A 25,387-nucleotide genomic window follows, 5' to 3' on the forward strand; every position below is an offset into this window, starting at 1 on the left:
AACTGAGTACAAACTCTGCAAAACACATTTAGAATTTAAGATGCATGGCAACGGTCCAAATAAGATGTTTAAACACAGAACATTAAACCTGAAGTCTGGATGCTCAGCAGTGCTGCAATTTAACTAAATACATTTATTGTGCTTAAAGTACAATTGTGAGGCACTATTTTATGATGCTACATACTACATTTTAGAGGGAAATACTGCACTCTTTACTCTACATTTATGTTTTTGTTTCATATTTTTATTAGGAGATATGGCACATGAAAAGAGAAAACAATGCCAGTTTCACAGTTTAAAATAATATTAATTATTATTATTATTATTATTTAATCAATGTACTGTGCATCTAAATTGATCAAAGGAGGAACAAGCCATACTTTGTATAATAATAAAATAATCCCTGAGGCTGTTTGTCTGTATAATAAATACTTACTTTTAATACTTTGAGTACAATTTCCTGATAATATATTACATATATATATATATATATATATATATGTATATATTACATATACTTGTTTTTTGAATGCTTACTGTACTGCACTTTGTATTCCTGCTTTTACTTCAGTAAACGATCCGACTACTTCTTCCAGACTAAATATTTACTCCGCATTTGGATAAATTGTATAAAAAAACAAGGCGGTGCAAATATTGTTTAAATGTTAATGTGTCGTTGTAGACTGAAGGTTGTATTACTGCAGCTATTAATGTTTTAACAGCTGTTGCATCTTCGTCATGCTGCATTTATATTTGTAAATGTTTTATCGTCATACATTTACATTTATTAATATTTAACTGTTTCAATTCTACACTTCTGCTACTGTGTGTGTGTGTGTGTGTGTGTGTGTGTGTGTGTGTGTGTGTGTGTGTGTGTGTGTGTGTGTGTGTTGGTGTGGGTGGGAGGTGGGTGGAGCAGATGTTTGGGAGGAGAAACTTCTACAGTGTTTTATCTGTGTGTATTTCTACCTCCACAAGAGAAGTGGTGTAAAGTAAGAATAATATTTACTCCAGGACTAAACCTAAGTCGAGTTTTAAGATACATTTTATTGCGACTTTACTACAAAACAATTCAAAAAGAACATTTTGTACCTTTTACTCCAGTGCATTTATTTTACAGTTAAAGTTTAAAATTTAAAAAACATATAATCAGTGTATAAAATTATGATTATAAAACATAATAATTACGAAACATCCAATATCCAATATACAAAATGTTGTTTTGATAATAATAAAGCTGTAATATAACAAAACACTGTGCATGTTCAGAATGATGAGTAATTGTACTGTGAGTACATTTTTCAGCACATTCTTCTGTACTTTCACTTAAATTAGATTATGAATGTAGGACTGTTACTTGTATTTTAGTATTTCTAAGTTGTGGTATTGTTACTTTAACTAAAGTAAAGGATCTGAACACTTCCACCACAGCTTGTCTTTGATAATATAGATAATCCTGAACTTGAAACAAACATCAGCGGAGGTTTTTTGAAGGCAAAAGTTTACTGCTGTCTGCCAACAAACACAATTTAAACAATCGTCAAGACAAATGAAGTCAGCATCTAGTGGGCGAAACAGGAAGTGCAGAAACAAACACTCTTAATATGTAGGTACATCTGTTCCAATACAAAGTAGGTATTTAACTATGCTGTTGCATTAATTATAAAGCGTGTGTGCTTCTACCTTCCTCAGATTTACTGTTTGATACTATTTCCATCACTGAACACACATCGAGCATCTATTATACTCACATCAAACACAGGCCGCTTCTTTATAAACTGCTGAAAACTAAAATAAGAACTAACTTTTCTTTCTTTCTCTTGACTGTTAAATAAAAGTGCAGCAGTTGATCAGATCGCATCAGAAACTGGGCCTTCCACGGTTTACTGGTATCTGCAGTTTCAACGTTCCTGTTCTTACTCCCTTGTGTCTGTATCTGCTTTCATTAGTCCAGGCAACGATCAAAAGACTGAACTCACACTCGCACACAAATCACTGAAGATCTGGCCGGGACCCACTATACCCCACAATATCCCACTCTCCAGGAATTAGTGTGAATGCCCAGAGGGGCCAATTTATTGGTGAGGAGTGAAATTCATATGAAGATTTAGCCAAAAAAAGAAGAAGCCGGCTATAGAGACGAACACACACCTTTAGGTCCACGGGGGTAAATGAAAAATACTTGGAATTAATCTCGTTTTACTGATCAATGAAATGTGAGGAACTGCATGTATATAAACTGCATTGCATATCAAAAGAAAACCCATGTAAGAGGACTTTAAGCTGTTTTCTCACCAAAGCCCTTTTCAGACGTTGTAAATGTAACATTGCTGGCTTCATCTATCTATTAAAGCAATGTCTTTTGTCATTCAGACAATTGTGACTTTTATGTAAATGTTCCCTGCGGCTTTTTTTCAAACATGACAGGACATTTATGGAAAGAGAGGAGGCGTCCTCCCTGCTGTAAGAAAAACAGCTGCGAGTTGAAAAGTTTAATGATATGAAGAAAGAAAGGTGTTCTCTGTTCTCTCACATGCTGCCTCACTGATGGATTAAAACACATATCTTTCACTTGAAGCTTTCATTTATGACGATATCGAGCACGATGGACGCTCGCGCTCAACTTCGCTCCAAGTTAATCTCTTCAGAAATGTTCTCCTCAATCGTTAGGTGTTCTCAGTGCATGCGTACAGAATGACAAGACGTTAACTTTCTAAAAATATTTTGCCGGATATGCTTTTTCTTTAAAGTTGAAACTTGAAAATGTAAGGAGGGAGACATCTGGTCTAATTAAGTTTCAAGTTGTTGTATCATCATATGCACAACAATTACAAAGAAGCAGTTGTTTGCAATGGAGATCTCAGATCTCATGCTCCTTTCAACAATGCTCATTAAATATGAATAAAAAGAAAATCACACAAGTAAAGAAAATGGAGTTATTGTGCACATTTATCCCCCTGCTACAGCAAGGTGGTACGTTTATGACCAGTAGAGACCAGCCCCCGAAATTAATTAGAAACGTATTTTATATACCGGTATTTGTTTTTAGTTTTTCCTGTTGTTGGTTGTTTTTTTTGTTAGTTTTCTTAGTTTTAGGGGTTTTATCTTATCTTCACATTAAAAGAGAAAAATCTCCCTAAAAACGCTTAGTCGGATAATTCAAAGTTCATTAAACTGATTATATTCTCTTTGAGTATCGGAGAATTATTAGAGCTCATAATCAAGCGAACAAGACATTTCATTTCTCTTTGTGTATTCAACATTGTGCTGTTCTGCTCTTTACGTCACTCTAACGGTATTTAAATCTTCTGCTGTGTGAAGCGTCCGACCTACAGTACTGAGATTACTCTCAACACTTTAACATAAAGTGACTTTTATTCAGACATAAGACCAACATGTAAAATTGCCGTCACATTTACGTTAACGGTTCATGTCTTAAAGAGAGTTTTACATATAAAGCACCACTCACTGGGGCCAATGTGAATATTTATTGGTATTTATTGTAACAATTTAAACAATTTTTATTTGTTTTTGTATCTTGTACATGTTTTAGCTTCATAATTTGTTTTTATTCTAAAGCACTTTGTAACTTTGTTTCAAAAGTGCTATATAAATAAAGTTATTATAAATAATATACAGTTAATTAGGCACACCTAGCTAAAACTAATACATTATTAATTATTTTAATTACAACGTTCAGTGTTGTACTGCATTAAACAGAGGAGTCTGGCCTCAATGATAGAAATGGGGTGGACAAAATAATAGAAACACCTGTCACCATGTCTCATATGGCTTCCTCTATTTATAGAAAAACATTTATTATTTCCCCCTTACAGCTTCAGACCTTCTGCTCGCTGCAGCTTCACTCCGCAGCTCCAGTGACTAAATGTGTGTTACACTTAGTGGAATTAAGCAGATTATTCATTCGACCTTGTTTTTTTTCCTCTCCTTCTCTCCCTTTTCAGACAAGGGCCTTTTTTTTTTATCCTCGTGGCCTTTGATGTCTGCAAATAAATTGGTTTGCAAAAATCCCTCCAAACTGCTTTGTTGGCGTTTAAATTTCATATGCTCAAGAATAGCTTCTAAACGTGTCTTGGCAGAGTGCAGAGACCCCCGTTAGGAGTCAAAAAGTGACACCTAAAACAGGGAGATCTGGTGTTTGTTTTGTCACGTGTTAATGATGTCACACTCACGTGCATGGCCAGGATGCTGCGGGGGATGAGCTCTCGATACTGCCGGATGGTAAAGTGCCACGACTTGATTCTCATCAGATCATCAAAGGCAAACTCCAGTATCAAACGACCCTCCGTACAAACCTGGACACAGATCACATAGTTAGTGTTACTTTACATTTCTCCACGGCCTGATATCACTTATCTATAACCGGCTGTCAGACGGGCGTCAGCTGATTTGGACGCAGACAAAAAAAATAAATCAGTGCTTATTGGCCGGGCGTGATTTTGATAAAAAACGCTGGAAGGGTTTCGTCTTCGTTTTGGAAATTGTTCAAGGACTTTGTAGGATGGAGCGAGCTATTATGCTCCCAATATTTACTCTCGCTCGCTTTCCTCATTCAGAGCATCTGTCCTTGGGCCTCTCACAACCATCCAGCTATTTCTGAAATGTGAAAATAAATGTAATCTGGAGAGGGGTGTGTTTACACCAGAGACAAAAGAACTTCAGGTCAGAGAGACTTGCCAATTAGGAGGAGGGAGAGAGCGAGCGAGAGAGAGAGAGAGAGAGCGAGCGAGCGAGAGAGAGAGACACATTTTTTCGCCCCTTTAGCTGAATTCAGCACTTGCCGGGGCCCTTGCGCTTCTCCCATATTTCGTTGCTGTGACAACCAGCGAGAGAGAGGAGAGGGAGAGAAATGGAGAGACAGACAGAGAGAAGGGGGAAAAAAAATCAGCTGATTAGTTGGCATGGCAACGGCAAAGATGTAATCCCACCAGACACACTCTAATCAATGCCCCCAGCGCAGATGGTCTCCTGAGGATCAGCAAGAAAGAGGCTAGCGGCCATATTGCACCCCCACCGCCCCATCGCCCCCCACACCCCCACCTTCACTCCCCACTATCCACCCACCCACCTACCCTGGCTGATCACATGCTCCAACGCTAACTCCAACACACACACACACACACACACACACACACACACACACAAAAATAAAGTATAAATAGAAGCTCGATTGCTCCAAAAAAGCCGGAGCTGCTTCTCTTGACTGTAAAATGTGGATTCTGTATAATGTTCTCTCTCTTTGTGCAGCGGTGTGTTAATGACTGACATTACAATAAAGTAAATATAGAGAGAGTTTTGTTCCATAATGTGACACTTGCTATTAAAAATGCCTGATTAGAACTAAGAAAGAACGAAAGCTGCAACGATTAGAACGACAGAAAAGTAATCGCCAACTATTTTGATAATCAATTAATCGTTAAAATTGATCTTCATGCAAAAAAATGGGAGAAAATGTTGTTTTCAGCCTCTAAAATACGGAGAATTTCTGCTTTTCTCTGTTTTATATCATTTTAAACTGAATATCTTCTGGACAAAGACATTTAAAGACATCAACCTTGTACTTTGAAACTGGGATGGACAATTTTCGTTCATTTCTGACAATTTTCAGACCTAACAAATAATCGATTAATGAAAATAATCGTTAGTTGCAGTTCTATAAAGAAAGACTTTTGAAAGACAGTAAACGCATTTTTAAAATGTTCAACATGACTATTTTGTGGACCACCACGTACATCTGACCCTTGTCCTCGATTACATATCTCTATCACTGTTATTCCTAAGTGAGGTGAAAGTATAAGTATACTGAATATTTCATTATTAGTATAGAGTCTGTCTATACTGCACATATATATAACGCTAAGGATACGTTAATACATTAGTATATAGTATATTGTACATGTGATTTTTCCCAGAGGGAAGAATAAAGTCTTGTCTTTCTTTAAATACTGAATGAGGGACTTTGGGATTATGATTACATTTCTTCTTAAAATAGATATATAGCATTTTAGAAATGAACACTTCCATTCACTGACGATCACAATTCAATGCTGGTTTTACGTGCAAACACATCTGGCATCTGTGTGGTCGGATAATGGGCTTGTCTAAGCTAGATAAGTGTGGATTAGACTAAAACAATGTTTGGATATAATCCTTGGTGTTTAATGGACACTGAAAATGGTCTTTATCTTATTTATTATTTATATTTTATTCCAACAGCCGTTTGCCCAACAGTCGACCTCCGAGTTCAGAGTGAAAGAAAGGATACCCTAAAAATTAAATAAAGTCTTCCCAAGAACTCAAAGTGAAAACCATGCATCTCCAAATTTGACTGAAAAAAGTATGGAAGCCCATTTCTGCAAATGTGAGGCAGAAAAGTAAAGATCCTATCAGTCACTGTAATGAGAAACATTCTCCAAATAATGACTTGGTTTTGAAAGAATGATTTAGTATTTTTTAAATAATGCAAAAATAATTAGTTAGTATTGCAAAATAATGAGAACATTTTAAAAAGTCATTATTTTGAAATATTATGTCATTATTTTGAGATACTAAGTCGTTATCTTGAGATACTAAGTCGTTATTTTGAGATACTAAGTCGTTATTTTGAGATATTATGTCATTACTTTGAGATACTAAGTCGTTATTTTTAGATACTAAGTCGTTATCTTAAGATACTAACTCATTATTTTGAGATACTAAGTCGTTATTTTGAGATACTAAGTCGTTATTTTGAGATACTAAGTCGTTATCTTAAGATACTAACTCATTATTTTGAGATACTAAGTTGTTATTTTAAGATACTAAGTTGTTATTTTAAGATACTAAGTCGTTATTTTGAGATACTAAGTCGTTATTTTGAGATACTAACTCATTATTTTGAGATACTAAGTCGTTATTTTAAGATACTAACTCATTATTTTGAGATACTAAGTCGTTATTTTAAGATACTAAGTCGTTATTTTGAGATACTAACTCATTATTTTAAGATACTACGTCGTTATTTTAAGATACTAAGTCGTTATTTTGAGATACTAACTCATTATTTTAAGATACTACGTCGTTATCTTGAGATACTAAGTCGTTATTTTGAGATACTAACTCATTATTTTAAGATACTAAGTCGTTATTTTAAGATACTAACTCATTATTTTGAGATACTAACTCATTATTTTGAGATACTAAATCGTTATCTTGAGATACTAAGTCGTTATTTTGAGATACTAAGTCGTTATCTTGAGATACTAAGTCGTTGTCTTGAGATACTAAGTCATTATTTTGAGATATTATGTCATTACTTTGAGATACTAAGTCGTTATCTTAAGATACTAACTCATTATTTTGAGATACTGACTCATTATTTTGAGATACTAAGTCGTTATTTTGAGATACTAAGTCGTTATTTTGAGATACTAAGTCATTATCTTGAGATACTAAGTGGTTATCTTAAGATACTAAGTCGTTATCTTGAGATACTAAGTCATTATTTTGAGATATTATGTCATTATTTTGAGATACTAAGTCGTTATTTTGAGATACTAAGTCGTTATTTTGAGAAAATAAGTCGTTATTTTGAGAAAATAAGTCGTTATTTTGAGATACTAAGTAATTATTTTAAGATACTAACTCATTATTTTGAGATACTAACTCATTATTTTGAGATACTAAGTTATTATTTAAGATACTAACTCATTATTTTGAGATACTAAGTCGTTATCTTGAGATACTAAGTCGTTATTTTGAGATACTAAGTCGTTATCTTGAGATACTAAGTAATTATTTTAAGATACTAACTCGTTATTTTGAGATACTAAGTCGTTATCTTGAGATACTAAGTCGTTATTTTGAGAAAATAAGTCGTTATTTTGAGATACTAAGTCGTTATTTTGAGATACTAAGTCATTATTTTGAGATACTAAGTAATTATTTTAAGATACTAACTCGTTATTTTGAGATACTAAGTCGTTATCTTGAGATACTAAGTCGTTATTTTGAGAAAATAAGTCGTTATTTTGAGATACTAAGTCGTTATTTTGAGATACTAAGTCATTATTTTGAGATACTAAGTCGTTATTTTGAGATACTAAGTCGTTATTTTGAGATACTAAGTCATTATTTTGAGATACTAAGTCGTTATTTTGAGATACTAAGTCGTTATTTTAAGATACCAAGTTGTTATTTTGAGATACTAAGTCGTTATTTTAAGATACCAAGTTGTTATTTTAAGATACCAAGTCGTTATTTTGAGATACTAACTCATTATTTTGAGATACTAAGTCGTTATTTTTAGATACTAAGTCGTTATCTTGAGATACTAAGTCGTTATTTTTAGATACTAAGTCGTTATTTTGAGATACTAACTCATTATTTTGAGATACTAAGTCGTTAATTTTTAGATACTAAATCGTTATCTTGAGATACTAACTCATTATTTTGAGATACTAAGTCGTTATCTTAAGATACTAAATCGTTATCTTGAGATACTAACTCATTATTTTGAGATACTAAGTCGTTAATTTTTAGATACTAAATCGTTATCTTGAGATACTAACTCATTATTTTGAGATACTAACTCATTATTTTGAGATACTAAGTCGTTATCTTAAGATACTAAGTCGTTATCTTGAGATACTAAGTCGTTAATTTTTAGATACTAAATCGTTATCTTGAGATACTAACTCATTATTTTGAGATACTAAGTCGTTATCTTAAGATACTAAGTCGTTATCTTGAGATACTAAGTCGTTATTTTAAGATACTAACTCATTATTTTGAGATACTATGTCGTTATCTTAAGATACTAAGTCGTTATCTTAAGATACTAAGTCGTTATTTTAAGATATTAACTCATTATTTTAAGATACTAAGTCGTTATTTTAAGATATTAACTCATTATTTTGAGATACTAAGTCGTTATCTTAAGATACTAAGGTCGTTATTTTGAGATATTAACTCATTATTATGAGATACTAACTCATTATTTTGAGATATTAACTCATTATTTTGAGATATTAACTCATTATTATGAGATATTAACTCATTATTTTGAGATATTAACTCATTATTTTGAGATATTAACTCATTATTATGAGATACTAACTCATTATTTGAGATATTAACTCATTATTTTGAGATATTAACTCATTATTTTGAGATATTAACTCATTATTATGAGATATTAACTCATTATTTTGAGATACTAAGTCGTTATTTTGAGATACTAACTCATTATTTTGAGATACTAAGTCGTTATTTTGAGATACTAACTCATTATTTTGAGATACTAACTCATTATTTTGAGATATTAACTCATTATTATGAGATATTAACTCATTATTTTGAGATACTAACTCATTATTTTGAGATATTAACTCATTATTATAAGATATTAACTCATTATTTTGAGATACTAACTCATTATTTGATGTCAGGAAAACAGAATCTTTTCATCATAAGTTTTCATCTTGTTTTTTTCTTTTACTGGCTAAAATAAGGTTCAATATGAAACCGCATATATTCATTATTTTGCAAAAGAAAGTGCACTGAGGATTAAAAACAAGAAACAAGTTTTATAAACATATATATGCATAGTATTGAAGTCTTGACTCCAAATTATCAACACTTAACCCCCGGGTTCTCAGCCCATGTTGAATCATAAGAAGGAATTTTATAATTAATCCACGAGTACTCAAACTGCAAACATGAAAACAAACAACTGTGACGTTGGTGTTTTTCTTTCTCTCCTTTGAAATTAAATGCATCATGGTCATTATGTGAGTGGATGAGTTTCATGCCCTCTGGGCTACTGAAACCTATTAAAAGACCAAATACTTAGCAATGTCTGAGGAAATAAGTACTTCTTTACATCCTGAAAGTGTACTTTTTGGTTTATGGTATTTAGCCACCAGCAGTGAAATAACTTGAACTGTGTTTGTGAGCCAGTGTCTTCTGATGCTTTCAGGTGCTGTAGCCTACAGTGAAACAAAGCTGCACTATTGATTTCTTTTCCATAGTGCCAACTGTGTCTTAAGCATTGCCTCCACTATTGCTCTTATTTCTCTCCAGCAGCTTTCTGCTTCTCTGTAAACGATAAATACATTCCCAAACCAGCTAAATCAGAAGCAGAATAAGAATCACATTAATAGCCAAGTGCAATAAATGTGCAGGAATGTGTTTAAGTGGCACTGGTGCAGAGAAACCACAAATGCAACCAAAGCAGCCTTTTCCCACAGTCGATTCACATACAAAGCTATTTATTTCTCCATACTGAGAGAGAATTGGTTAAATCTAATATTTCTCACCAATTTGTTGAGCTAAATAGTGTTCCCTTATGAAAACTAAATGAGGAGAATCCCTTAAATTAAAAAGTGGTCCATTAAATGGTGCAGCCCCTCACAGAGCGTCCCCATTGATTTAAGAGCAGGGTCATAAATCTTCCACACAACGGAGCTGAGATCAGGGGATCTCCGTCTCAAAAGAGCAAGAAAAGAATAACAGCGTCCTGCTGCTGAGACACTATTCAATAATGTACCCAAATATGACAATCAATTAACAACAGAGGAGCTGAAGGTCATTAAATCGATTATTATGAGAACTCATGATTGCTGCTGGTGAATATAAATAGGATCAAAGTTGACTAAATATGCTCAATTATAGCGACATGCCGCTGACAGGCTTTACTGTACTGCACCTTAACACCACCTTCTGTATTCCTGAGTTTAACATTATAGCATGTATTGTTATTTAGGGTTTATGGACATACAATAAAAGTGTGTTACTGTCAATACGTTGAGTTTAGAGCTTTTAAGATTAGACAATTAATCGACCAGTCACCAGAAATTTAATCAGAAACAATGTTACTCATTTAATGTGTTATTTAAGGAACATTCACTGTTTTGGCTTCTCATGAATATTTGGGAGTTTTTCTAGATTTCTATGGTTGTTTTTAAACTATTTTCTGACATTTTTTAGACCAAACAATTGATCAATTAATTGATGACTAATTGATCATCACTAAGTTAAAGCAATACATTAAGATGAGTGGCTGGAAGATGTTTACATTTACTAGCTGAAATTAACTTTTTAATTAATAACAATGTTTTTAGGGATAAATATGGTGTTATTGTTATACAGCAGAATGCATTTATAAACAGTATATAATATGAGTTTTACTATTAAGATACAAGCTAAATACAGTAATGTCAGCATCACTGTTTTAATTGCAGCATTTCTTTGTCTTCACCTCTCACTCTCTCTCACAATGTCCCTACTGTCGTCTGTCAATAAAGGTTAAAATGTCAAGAAACTAATCCTAAAAGAAGTAATAATATATCATCTAAAGCACAACTGTCAAACTAGGAATATGCAAATTAAATAGAATAAAAAAGTAGTGGACTCATGCACACAATCTGTTCAAAATGTCCTTATGGTCAAAGAGCTTCTTCCAGAATAACATAAACAAAAAGACACATATAGTAATTAATTAAATACCAATAGTATTTATAGTGGTTGGTATAACATACATAGTGTATCATAACATAATCAAAACTATACACACTGGTGACAGTTTGGGTACAATTATGTCAAGCTATATTCCCTAAAGATACAGGGAGGTCATAATTAATGTGCAGTATTTAAAGGAATGTCAGAAGCTTGTCGAGTCTATCGTAGTTAACTCTGATCCTATTTATATTCACCAGAGGAAGTAATAATCTCATAATAATCAAACTAATAACCCTAACTATCAGGCTATGGTACATTATTGATTCTACTGCGATAAGGAATGACTAGTATTACAATTAAAAAGGACTATAACATAAAAACTATTTAGCATCTACAATTGTGACACAATTATGTCGAGTGATAATTCAAAAGTGCATGAAATTTGGAAGAAACCTCAGCTCAGAAACACACGCCGTTGATAACACATCCACTCGCCAATTTCTCCACTCAGGAAATTAAATTCACTTGAGCTGAGATCACTGTGTCACGGACTCGCCTTTTGCTCTTTGCTCGCCTCCTAGCGTGAAGAAACCCCCAACTGGGCACCGGTAACAAGGGCCGTGCCCTCGGAGCTAACACACACTGGCCAGGGAAAGCAAAGCCTGCTGGGTAGTGAATAGAGGTGCTGGGATGCCGGGGGCCGCTGGGAGGTTGGCGGCTTTTTTGGCCAAATTGGCACCCTGTGACACCTTGTCAACACCTCGCCACCCTGCAGTCCCGCACACATTGTCCACCAGCACCAGGGTAGCACCACCTAATCTGAGCACCCTGCTAAATCCGCCCATTCGTTAGTCTGCAGCACGCCGCCAGGTGAGCAACGACAGGGGGGGGGTGAAGGGGGGAGCGAGCACACAAGCACAACACACAAGACTGTGCAGAGCTCCTTGACTTCCCTTTTCAGCCATTACATAGACTTTTCAAACTATATCTTATATATAAACTATATAAATATATATATACTATTTCATAAATATATTAGAGCTGCAATGATTAGTCGACTAACCGATTATTAACAAGTATAAGTATAAGTAATAATATTATAAGTTTTAATGCAGAAAATGGCAGAAGGTGCTTTTTTCCGCCTCTATTTTTATGGATATTTCCTGCTCATATTAAACTCAATATATTTGGTTTTATCTGGACAGAGCAAGATATTCACAGACATATTGGACTGCGAGGAACTGGGATGGATATTTTTCATAATTATTTTACATTTACAGAACGAATAATCGATTCATTTGGGAAAATAATCGGCAGATTAATTGATAATTAAAGTAATTTCCTCGTTGCATCCCTAATATATATTCCTTTTTAATACTTTGTATTAAAGTACAGTACACCTTTTGTTATAGTTTTAGAATTTGTGCAACCTGCTTCGTGCTTTAAGGATGATTCTGGTTTATAATACCTTGAGCCTACATTCATTTCTATTAGTGATGATCTGGGAACATGTTGGTACAGTAACACTACAATTAAGTCAGACTGCTCAAATCCAACAAAGAGTAAACAAGGTCGCAGTTTAGCCAAATGATCTACCAGCAGTTCCCAAAGTGGGAGCCTTGAGGAAGGAGCAACAAAGCCTTAAGATTTGTTCATATCTATTTTTAAAATAAATGTTTTAGGACACAAACATAACCTCAATTCTATCATATTTTTGCAAATAAGAAATAATCACCATAATAAGCACCCTGTGTGATACGCAGTTATGCTGCAGCTCAGATTGGTGACATGACAGCTTGATGGTTGCCAACACTAAATGCTTTCTGGAAAATAGGTTTTCCAGATGCAGAGTGCAAGCGAAGAAAAGATGCTAATAGATGTTGAAAAATCCTCATGTAGGAGTGCCCTGTTTTAAAACTAACTGAGTATATAAACCATCTTATGTGGGGGTAAAACCAAAAGTTTGCACACTTAAAATCTAAGTAATAATCCCTCATTGCACAGGAGAAGTGGCAGGAATAATGATGTGCAGGTAAATGTTCCCCTTCGTTTTCTCCTCCACATTATCTTGGCTAAAACATACAAGTAATCAAATTATTGTATGGTTTACAATATGGGAAACTCGGAAGATTTGTACTGTATATTTAATGTTTGGTTGTTCAACGAAGAATGATTTTATTAATTAATATTACCTATTTAAGTAATAACTACTGTATGTTGGATTTGTTGGTAGTATTACGTCACAATGCCGATTAGTCTTTATTTAGACTTTATTGTTCTTCTCGTAATGTCAAATAAACTAAAGTACGATCGTCTCACTGCTGTGGGTTTTTTACCCTGCACGATCCCAGCAATTACTACAGCGTTGTTATTACTGACAGAATGATGTTAAAACTACAAGAGAGAAGAGAAGAGAGAGAGAGAGAGAGAGAAGAGAGAGAAAAGAGAGAGAGAGAGAGAGAGAGAGAGACAGAGAGGAGAGAGAGAAGAGAGAGAGAGAGAAGGAGAGACAGAGAGAGAGAGAGAGAAGAAGAGAGAGAGAGATAGAGAAGAGAGATAGAGTGAGAGACAGAGAGAGAGAAGAGAGAAGACAGAGATGAGAGGACAAGAGAGAGAGAGAGAGAGGACAGATAGAGAAGAGATAGCGAGAGAAGAGATAGAGAGACAGAGATAGGACAGATTATATCTGAGAGAGATAGCAGGAGTAGAGAGAGAGATAGCGATATAGACTAATGAGATCCAGAGAGAGAGAAGAGAATTTAGAGAGAGAGAGGACAAGATTAGGATTGACCGATAGATGATGAGAGAGAGAGAGAAGAGACAGAGAGAGGAGAGAGACAGACAGAGAGAGAGACAGAGAGACGAGAGAGAGAGAGAGAGAGAGAGAGAGAGAGACAGAGAGAGGAGGGGGAGAGAGACAGAGAGAGAGAGAGAGAGAGAGGAGAGAGAGAGAGAGAGAGAGATAGAGCTACAGAGGACATAGAGAGATACATAGAGAGAGAGAGAGAGAGAAGAGAGAGAGAGACAGAGAGAGAGACGAGAGAGAGGAGAGAGAGACAGAGAGGAGACAGAGATAGGAGAGGAGAAGAGAGAGAGACGAGAGAGAGAGACAGAGAGAGAGAGAGAGAAGAGAGAAGAAGACAGCGAGAGAGACGATAAGAGAGAGAGCGAGAGAGATAGACAAACGAGAGCAGACCAGAGATAGAGAGAGAGCGAGAGAGAGACAATAGAGAGAGAGAGCGAGAGAGAGATCGAGAGAGAGAGAGAGAGACAGAGAGAGAGAGCGAGAGAGAGAGCGAGAGAGAGAGCGAGAGGAGAGCGAGAGAGAGCGGAGAGAGCGAGTTGGGAGCTGGGGATGATTTCTCTAGGGATGAAGGATGCTGGTGTGTGTGCATGTGTGTGTGTAAGTGTGTGTGTTGAGGGGTGCGGGGGGGGGGGGGTTGAGAAGAAGAAGAAGAAGAGGGGGGGATGAGAGAGAGCGGTGGAGTAGAGAGAGCGAGGGGAGAATGAGCGAGCGAGCAAGTCAGGCAGGGGGATGAGAGAGAGGATGGGGGGTGGAGGGAGGAGGGGAGGAGAAGGGGGGGGGGGGTGGTGGATGGGGGGGTGGTGGTGGTTGAGGAAAGCGAGGCGAGGCAGAGCTGATTGAGATTCGGGCCTCCAGAGCTGCAGGCTCGCTGCTGCTGCTGCTGGGAGCTCAGGGAGAACACGCTCCGTTATTGGAATTCTTTTTTCTTTTTTTCTAATGAATTAATTCTTCTCATCCAATTTAGGTAAAGATGAAAAGAGAGCGGCGCTGCGAGCATCAAATTTAGCTTTTTGTTGACCGGGGCCGGGGCCGCTCTGTTTCTGTTCTGTACGGTTAATATCGGACGCTCATAATGTATTATGTTTTGGTTTTTTTGGTTTCTTTTGGGGAGCCTTGTTTACAAAAACCAAACAACAGCAACATAAAAAGACATTTCCTGTGTGTGTTATTGGGGATGTTTCATAACCATTTACTGATATGATAAGACAAAGAGCCCCCCTGTGCACAAACATCCATTCACACATAAACAACCACCACATGAATACAGAAGCATCCCCCCTCTAAATGTGCAGAAACAGTGATACGACCTCATGAACCCCCCCAACACAGACCCACATGTAGGCAGTCGTGCATGTAAATACACACCAACACTGGAACAAAGGTTAACACCTTTCTGCTCAGAAATGATGGTAAGATTGGGATTAGGATGCTAAATAAAGGCCCTTTACTATTCTTAATTAATAAATAAATATTTATATCGGACTCTAGTGTAATCAGCAAAATAAATTCTAGTTATAAAAATGTTTTAAAAACTGTTTATACAAAATAATTTCCCTTTGCTCGAAAAGATTCAATATTTAAAAACAAAAGTGGAAGAGGCAAAACGCAGCGAGCAAGTGTCAACAAAAATGACAGCTGATACCAAGAAAGTCTTGAACAAAGTTCATTTGTATTGTAAACTAGTAAAATAAACTCATTTCTTTTCAATAAATAAGATTTTAGATCTCAATAACAGACTAAATTACTTGCTAAAATGGAGATTTCTTTGCAGCTATGATTTTTTAAATTCACTTTGAAGTCTCACACAGCCGTTGGCAGGTCAGCCAAAAAGTTAATTTCAGACTCTGCACACTACACACACACACACACACACACACACACACACACACACACACACACAGAGTGGGTGCATACTGTCAAGTCCTGAAAACAAGAGGGCGTATAGCTGTTTAATGTCAGAACAATCCGGTCTGGTGCTGCAGCTCAGGGTTCATGGTACAGGGAACATGGAATCCCTTTAGCTCGGCTGCTCGGCGCTGACAAGGTATCTGGCCTCAGATTCATTTAGACAGTCAGCAGAAGAACACTAAGAGTCAGCTAGCCATCTGGATCAGACTGTGGTGAAGCAGATATTCACTCCGGCTCACAGGGGGATTCTCTCCCAAAAGACAAAAGCAGATGAGCTCAGCTTTAGTGCTTTCAGAAGACCTCGGTGTCAGGTTTGGATTATCTCACCTGCGCAATTTGTGCTTCCCCAGCTTCTGTCCGTGCTTCACTTATACTGCAAACTAAACTCTTCAAAGATCATTCATGTCCCCTTAGCTTTGCTTTGGAGTAGCTGAGTGCTTCAGAATCTGTCCACATCTTTAACATGTGAAATGCCTAGTGGACTTTTGGGGTCTGGGAGAAGGCCAAAACGCTGATAAGTAAAGAGGGTAAATATGACTGTGTGTGACATTTCCCTGCATTAATTCTAAACTCTGGTTAGTGCAGATATATGGCCGTAGGAAAATACAGGAAGGGTGCATTTTTCAGCTGAGATGTTGTAATGCTAGATTTCAACATACAGTAGAAGTCAATACGATACGATAAACGATACTATACTAAAGCAACAGTCAGGTGCCTGTAGGCTTGCTGTAATGATGTAATGAGCTCTCCCATGCACTACGGGCTCTGAGGAGATCCCCTCCTTCCTTAAGTGACTTATGATGCTAATACTTTTGTACTTTTGATTAACTTTAACGCAGGACTTTTATTTGTAACACATGTAGCATTGCTACTTTTACTTAAGTAAAAGACTACTTCTTCCACCACTGCTCTTTAAAGTGAACAAAATGGGGGATAAACATTTAAAATATATACAAATTTAGTAGATAATTCATGCAGCGAATAAAAGAGAGAAAAAGCCTTCCCAGATCTGCCAGTGAGGCCACCAGGTATGACTTGAAATCACTGCGACAAAATGAAACGGGAAGGAAAAAAGAATCAGAGGGTGTAAATGGATTTGATCTTTAACCAGTTACACACCTCAGCTGGTCTATTATCATAGCTTGTGATCAATTATTCATGGTGGGAGAAGCTCAGGGGTCAGGTGTTACCTTTGTAAACATTGGCTTCCCGTGCTGGGTGACCATGGTGCACTGATCACAGTCCAGGGTGATGCAGGAGTTGTGGAAGGACTCCTTGGCGTGTTTGAGGATGTAGTGGAGCTCGGTCACCCCTCCCTCGAACACCGTGCTGAAATAACGGGGGATCAGCGTCCGGCCGATCGCTGCGAGGAGACAAAAGAGAGGAAAGAGGCGCTAAATATAGAAAGAGAACAAACGTGAAACGATCTGGAGAGAAGACAGCGGGCTTAGAAAAGAGAGAGGAGGGTGATCACATACTGCCGCTGACACAGTATCACTAATAGACTGTAATCATGCTTCTAATAGTATAAGGCCTAATTTACTTCTACTATATTAGTTACTGTATCATTGTAAGGCTACTACTGTAACTGGAGCTATTAGAAAGTGAATATAACTAAAGGCTACTGCTGCTACTATTATGATTTAGAGCTGGGGATTGTTTAAAAGTCACTTGCGGATAGTGTCATAAACAGCATTTGCATAAATCGATATTTGAATGGTTCGAACTTATGTGTTTGTTTTGTAACGAATATTCAAAACGTAATTTTTGGCCAATTTTGACACAAGTGTTTGTGAGGTTGCATGTATGTTATTGCTATAGCGACTACCTTAGCTTAGCATAAATACTGGAGACGGGGGAACAAGATGAGAGGGATGAGACTTGTATATAATGTCAAACTATTCCTTTAATTTGAGGAATGTTTTTCTACAAAACCCTTTATTTTTTAATTTAACAAACTTCTCAAATATTAACTGTTGTCTAAACACGAACAAGTCATGCAAGACCTTTCCTTTAATACAAATGAAATGTGTTTAAATCAGGAACTGTTGAGTTCTATCTACAAATAGCACAACAACTGTTACTACGAATAATAAAAGTCAGAGTTTCAGTATTTATGCTGCAAAACCTTTGTTACAGTATTCATAAAACAATAACTCGACACAGATATCATACAGGCTAAACAAACATATATTCAAGGTGATAAAATAAAAGAGTTTGATAATCAATTTAAATATTTCATTGGCTGTTCAAATGCTCCTTGGAGGCAGAAACTGATCAGATGTTCAAATGAATAAAATTGATTAAATATGAAATAGCGAAGACGTTCTGCTCTTCCTATCTGACATCTTCTCTATCCTGTAGGAACAGAGGACTGTTAAGTGTGCTGTCTATTGATTTGACTTTAACCTCTGTACTCATTACTGCCAATGTCAGATTGTTAGAGCAGTGCGTTCATTCATATTCTTCCCTTATCCGGTCTCATTAAGAGCTGAAAAGCCTTCTAATGGGACTTAACAATAAGTGCATAACAATTAGCACCACACAAAATATTTCACAATATTTTAGGCAGTGCTGTCATGAGAAATGTGAATGAACTCGCTGCTAAATATTTGCTATCGAGCAGCAGCCGCCCTGCTGATTGTGGTCAATTTATCAATCAATTTAATTTTCTGAATGCAACAGGCTCGTTATAGATTTACAGAAACTATTGGATTGCCTGAAACTTATCGATTAACTGGGCAGCGCTCAGAAAGACCTGTTCACCCTCCGAGAAATATCCAAATCCTTTTGAATTGTAGATTGAGTCTCATTTTCCCCTGTCAAATAAATCTTCCAGTGCGGTGAGGTAAACTCATCTGTTTCCAACACTGGAGATTAAAGCTTCTCTTGAAACAACTGACATTATCATGAATGTGGGCCTCTCGATCAATTCCCTACAAGATATGACACTTCATATAACATAAGTCTCACTTCTGACTGCACACAGGAAAGCATCTCCACATATTTCTCAGAATGATTCCATGACTTAGTATTAAACTGAATTATTAAGATGGACAACTTCTGCAGTGCAAACTTTTTTTGCAGAAGCCTAAAGAGACAATGAACAGGCTGCATGATGAAAACTGGAGGAGGAGTCAGGGAGGGAGAAAGTGTCTTCAGTGTTTTACAGCCCTCAGGCTTCGTCTGGTTTCTATCTCCTCTGTGTTAGCTGGCTTCAAGGAGAAGAGTGGATGATAGAGAGAAAGAAGCTCACAATTCACATTACATTATGGATGCACTGTGATGGCAAGCTACAGATTCCTGAACACTTGGATGTATTTCATAGTATGAAATCATGTCCTTAAATAAGCTTTTAACTTTGGATTATGAAAATATTAACCGAATATCTTGTTAAAAGCCTACTGTTAGTTAACTTGGCTTAAATAAAAATGAAATTCGACACAGGAGCTTCCTCATCAAGGGTTTTGAAAGCGTCTTTGACAGTAACAGCATTGCACCTAAACTTCAGCTTTACTGTGTTCAGATGTTCTTTTGTCTCGGAGCTTCTCTACGTCTGCAACCTCAAGGAACATCCCACAAAGAGCTGAAATCCTGCTACACGTCTTCCAGCCACCAGATCAGAGTTCAGGAAGTCCAATTACTTATATATTAGAGATCCTTCTATCATGAGCGTTGTATGATAATCAACGAGTATCTACCATCTACCTTTTCAAAACTCCCAAAGATTTTGCCATTTAAATTTACATTTGCTATTATTTTAGCAATATTTAAACAAATATTCACATTTGAGGAGCTGGAACAACTGAATTTTTGCTGAAACAAACATTATTTAACGATTATCAGTTTATTTTCTATCAATAGAAATAACCAATAATCAACTAATTGTTTCTGCCCTAAAGAAAAGTCTGAATATAGTCAATACTTCATTACATGAATAGTTAAGACGGATATTTTGCAGAGTACTCAGAGCTTTATTTCAGTGCATGGAAACAATAATGTGAGGCAAAAGTGGAAAATTAGATGTTAATGCACAGGATTTACTCTGAATATAAAGCGAGATCTTCAATGCACAACTTAATATGTAGATCAGGGATTCTGCACAGCACTACCAGAGAGCAGCTGCGTCAAACAGCTTTCAGCAGAGCTCAATATTACAGTTTCTGTTACTTGTTGAGAAGCTGTGCAGACCCAATGTACAGAACGGCCCATAGCATCTCCAACACCGCCTCTGAGCAGCACATTCCACCTTTAAGAACCTTTATTTTTCAAGCTATAGGGTTTCTGCTGAACACAGATACTCATTTTCAGCACCGCCCTTCTTCACACTGTTTCACACTGCTGCACACACACATGTCTGAGAGCTGCACTGCAACCACAGGCTTCATCCGAACGTCACTGGGCAGTTCCACTTGAGCAACTCGACTTGCTCAAGGGCAGGGCCCGTAGTTACTGAAGGGCAAAGTGATTCTCATCTACTCAAATGCACGGGGGATCTGAACCAGCGAGTGATAGTTTTACCTCTGGCTAGTATTCTTCTAATGTCCCCTCTTCTAAATATTCATATCCAATTTTGAGTTTTCTTTTTAATATTTTTAAATGTTCTTTAAATGTCATGCCAAGACACCTCATCAAAACAGTGCTAATGTTTACAGTACACCAGCGCCCCTTGTATATAATGAGCGACCCTGATAGCACAGTAGTTTAAGAGGGACATGTTGTAAACAGGGGTCTGAGTTTGTGGGATGGTACCAGTGAGACAATAAGATACGATCCAGCAGGTCCAGTTTGAAGGTTCATCAGAAGCCAAAACACTGCACAGCTGTTAAAAATGCAATGAAACAAGATGTTAAACTCTGGAAAGTTATAATGGCAGCCATTGTTTTATTTTCTGTCACAACGATAGTGAGGTAACTTCAACTATTCAACGTTATCCGTCAGAGCTGGACAACCCTGCGCTTTTTTTTTGGCTGCTTCTGCATTGGCACCCCATTGCGTCATCTTCATTAAAATGAATGAGGGGGGGGCTGCATTTTTTGTTATGCAGGTCTAATGTTGGTCTGAACAGTCCCTAAATCTGTGATTCCCAACCAGGGGTACTTGTACCCACGGGAGCACTTTGCAGTTACCAGGGGGGGGGGGGGGGGGGTTATGGATAGATTGTGGAGCAGCTTGGCTAATTTGAACAAATGGTTCCAAAAACAAAATGCATCCACCTATTTGTGTTCAGGTGGATAAGCAGGATTTATTGAGCCTGATATGCCGTACATTTATTGTAACAATAACCAATAAACTACCAGCGGCAATAAGCCATTTGTAACAGCGTTACACCGTGTGCTGCGACTGAGCGTGTGATAACTACTTTAACTGTTAGCAGAGAAGTTCAAACAACAGAAGTTATAACTGACACATCCGGCTTCAAGTGGTGATACTATAAATGCAAATGTACCAAACTAATTGAGAGACGGAAGAGACCAAGCCTAAACATTGGGTATCGCAGGGACACAAATTGTAACAATAGCCATTTTTATATAATTTAATTAGTTCTAATGAACATATTTGATTCAGGAGAGGTCGATGAAGTCCGAGAGTCCCTTTTATTTATTGTTTTATTTTATTAACGTTTTATTTAAGACATTTAAATATATCCCTAAGAATTAGAAGTGCATTGCTCTTTAATAGGGTGTACATGTATTATTGTGCTATTATATTATCCATTCATAAGTGGCATAAAATGACAATAATAATATTGTTTATTGCAATATTTATGGGACAATATATCGTCCAACTAAAGTAGTTAACCTCACAGCCGATCTGACAGGGCTGTGGGGGTACGTCAGGTAAAGAAGCTGTAGTCAACCTTTGAAACACCATGTGGATACTTTAGTTCTTTATCTCTTTTCTTTTTTGCATCCGTGGTTTAACTTTGAATCAACCCTCTAATCCCACTAAGTGTTAGTGACCCGGTCTGCCCACTGAGCTACGCCAGACTGTTAAACAACAGCAAAAACAAAACAACCATAAATCCTGACTTTGGGATTATAAAGGCGAGCATGTTGGGATTTCCTTTAGCCTCTCGCTCCTCGCTCAGAGGAACAAGTCTCTCTGTTCCTCTACATTTTGCTGCCCGTCAAATCTCCATCATTAGAACACTGCTGGAGAAATAAATGGGGATTGCTGTATTATCCAGCAGCACATGGCCTCTGATTTCAAGCAGAAATAATCCATTTTAGAGTCAACACTCTGTTGGCTAGAATTATGCTCTCTCTCCCCTTCCCCCAGGGTGGGTGGTCGGGAAGAGGTGTGTGCGTAAGGAGGAGGTGGAGGATGGGGGGGGGGGGGGGGGGTGAAGCCTGGGAATAAAACTTCATTTAGAAGTGAAATATCCCCAAAGACAGTGGCTCGAGAGGCTCTTGAGGTCAGACCTGGATGGTAGAGACTCAATCAAGAGAGAGAGCGGAAGAGAAAGAGAGGGAGATGAGGATGATGTTGGCGGTTGGGTGAGGTTGTGGGGGATGTGTGGGGGACAAGGGGGGGAGGGTGTACCCGTGACTGGCATGTTTTTCAAATTCGATAAAGTCAGGCATGACTAAATAACACATAAAATGTTTGGCATCGTGAGCAGTGGCTGAGGGAAGAGGAGGGAGGGAGGGTGAGCTGCAGGGTCCGCTCACCGTGGATGGCTGTGTAAATGATGCTCTCTCTCTCTCTCGCTCCGTTTCTCTCTCTCTCTCTCTCTCTCTCCCTCTCCCTCCCTGTATCACTTGTACTGCTCTCTCGCTCTCTCTCGCTCTCTCTCTCTTCTGTATCTCGCTCCCTCCCTCGCTCAGTCTCCACCACGGTTGAAAAACAAAGTACATCTAGGAGTGGAGCTGACTGCTAATGCGGAGGAGCTCTGAGGAGACGAGGGGGAGGAAGGGAGGGTAGGGGGGGAGGTGTGTGTGTGTGTGTGTGTGTGTGTGTGTGTGTGTGTGTGTGTGGTGGGGTGTAGAGGGATTGGGATAGAAAAAATGAGCGAGGGATGAAAGAGAGAGAGGGAGAAGAAACTGGGAGGGAAGATGAAAAAATAAGGGCTTGTCAATGAGGGAGAGAAGACTCACTGAGGGGTAATAGGAGAGAGAGACAGCAAGAGAGAGTGAGACAGCAGGAGAGAGAGGGAGAGGGAGACAGGGGGAAGGAGGGGGGGATGCTCAGGTGATACGCAGATCTGCTTCTTGCCCGCCTCACCAAGCCATGCAGGAGTTTTGGTTGCGTCTTCTCAACCAAAACTGTCCTAATAAAACCCAGTGTGCGTAGCCCAGGGTGACAGAGTGATAGATAAGCATGTAATGGCAGCCATGCTGGCAAGTTTTGGATCATTTCAAGCACAGTAGCCTTGTGTTTCTCTCCAAATACTTTCAAGGCTCCCTCGCTCAGTATTTACATTGAAGGCGAACACTTTAGCTGAGTTGCTGTACGTCAGCAGGCCTCATTGTCTTGCTCAAGGGACACTTTTAAAGGACATTTGACTGTAACAACACTGATGTGTTTTAATCTACTGTATACTAATGTACTTTTCTATTCTTAACTGCTACAATGTTCAGGAATGAAAGGATCTGGAAAAAATATGCTTTTCTCTGCTTTAAATTATACAAAATAGTTTATCTGTGGGTTTCGCTTCACTACTCCTCAGATTAATCTATAATGAAAATAATCGTTAGTTGCAGGCAGCCCGACAAGAGTCCAAGGTGTCCGTCTTCAGATTGCTAGTTTTATCCAGCCAACAGTCCAAACATATTCAGGTATACTAAAGATAATAAGTTAAGAATAGTATAAAATAGAGAAGAGCAGAGACAGAGTTGCTGAGTGTTTGGATTTGATAAATGACTTAAATGATTAATTGCTGTTGAAAGATTTAATGTCGACCAAATAAGCGATTAATCAACTAATCATTGCAGTGCTAGTGTAAGTGGTTAAAGGAATATGTGCAGATTCAAAAAACTAAAAGTGCAACACAGAAGATGTACCAAAATTAAATCTCTGTGACATGAAGGACACAATTGCAAACACAATAATTCCCCACATTGCCTCTTCAGCCCCATGTTGTAGCCCCATGATGAAGACACGATCATTTATCTTTCAATAGGCAGTCAGAAGACACACTCACCAGCAGCGCACGAGCCAAACAAACTTCAGACAAAGAAGTGCAGAACGACAAAAAACTTGCATGGAGTCCAGACGAGAGATGAAATATATTTGTTGGCGATTATATTTGTTTTTCCATCCTCTTCACCTCACCCCACTTCTCTCTGCCTCTTTCTTTCTAACTCTCTTCTTCTTCTTCTTCTTCTTCATGTTTTGTTTTTCCTGCACCGTGCTGATTGGCCCGTCTTCAGACGCGGGGCACTCCAGAGATACAGATTAGCTGGCACTTGTTTGGGCGAACACGACAAGCAGCATATGCCTCTCAAGTAACGTGTACACAAACATGCAATTTACAAATAATTAACGCGGTGTTAATTAGTCACATTAATTCCTGCCACTTTGTTGGGATTGTTTCCCCCCGTCGTTCCCCAGGACTCCTGCCAGCAGCGTCAGCCAGTGAGACGGCTAGAACGGTTCTTCTGCTCCGGAGCGAGAGCAGGGCGTCAGAAGAAAGAAAGGCCGCTGGCTGGTGTACACATGGTGGCACAAACACACACATGCACACACACAGAACACAGAATACATACAAGCAGCTGCCCATACTCAACTACCTACTCACAGTACTATGTATATACGGTATATTCCATATTCATGAAACTCATCCCCTCCTTGTGGAAACATGTGCACACATTAAACCAACAATCACAATATGTCCAGGTGTGTGTGTGTGTGTGTTTGTGTGTGTGTGTGTGTGTGTGTGTGTGTGTGTGTGTGTGTGTGTGTACAGAAAACACAAAACATTATTATACGTTGTTGTTATTCTCAATAAATGCCACATTCATTCTGACTGACTTTAAAATCACTCAAAAATGTTTCGTTTCCTTTTAACAAAAGGCTAAATAATCTTCTTAAGCAGCTGGGCACTAAAGTTTTTAGTCTAAATTACTCAAACATGAGCAAATACTGCATTTGTTGGGAACTATTTTCAGTTGCGCATTAAAACACATTTGATGCACTTTATGAGTGTTCACAGCAGCAGGACGAAGTATGTGGCACTGACTCAAAATAAACAACAGAGTTCATGCTCAG

The 25,387-nt window shown here is 37.7% G+C and overlaps 1 protein-coding gene across 6 annotated transcripts in view; it reads right to left on the reverse strand.

Annotated features, from left to right (window-relative positions):
* Positions 1-25,387, reverse strand: part of ldb2a (LIM domain binding 2a) — an 88,454-nt gene that overhangs the window by 18,878 nt on the left and 44,189 nt on the right. For all 6 annotated transcript variants that reach the window (XM_029441623.1, XM_029441618.1, XM_029441622.1 and 3 more), the window contains exons 3-4: positions 17,365-17,537; positions 4,194-4,316 (exon numbers count right to left, since the gene is read on the reverse strand). In XM_029441623.1, coding sequence (XP_029297483.1) covers positions 4,194-4,316; positions 17,365-17,537 — 296 coding nt within the window. The remainder of the gene's footprint in view (positions 1-4,193; positions 4,317-17,364; positions 17,538-25,387) is intronic.

The sequence above is a fragment of the Cottoperca gobio genome, chromosome 10, assembly GCF_900634415.1.
Source record: "Cottoperca gobio chromosome 10, fCotGob3.1, whole genome shotgun sequence".
NCBI lineage: Eukaryota > Metazoa > Chordata > Actinopteri > Perciformes > Bovichtidae > Cottoperca > Cottoperca gobio.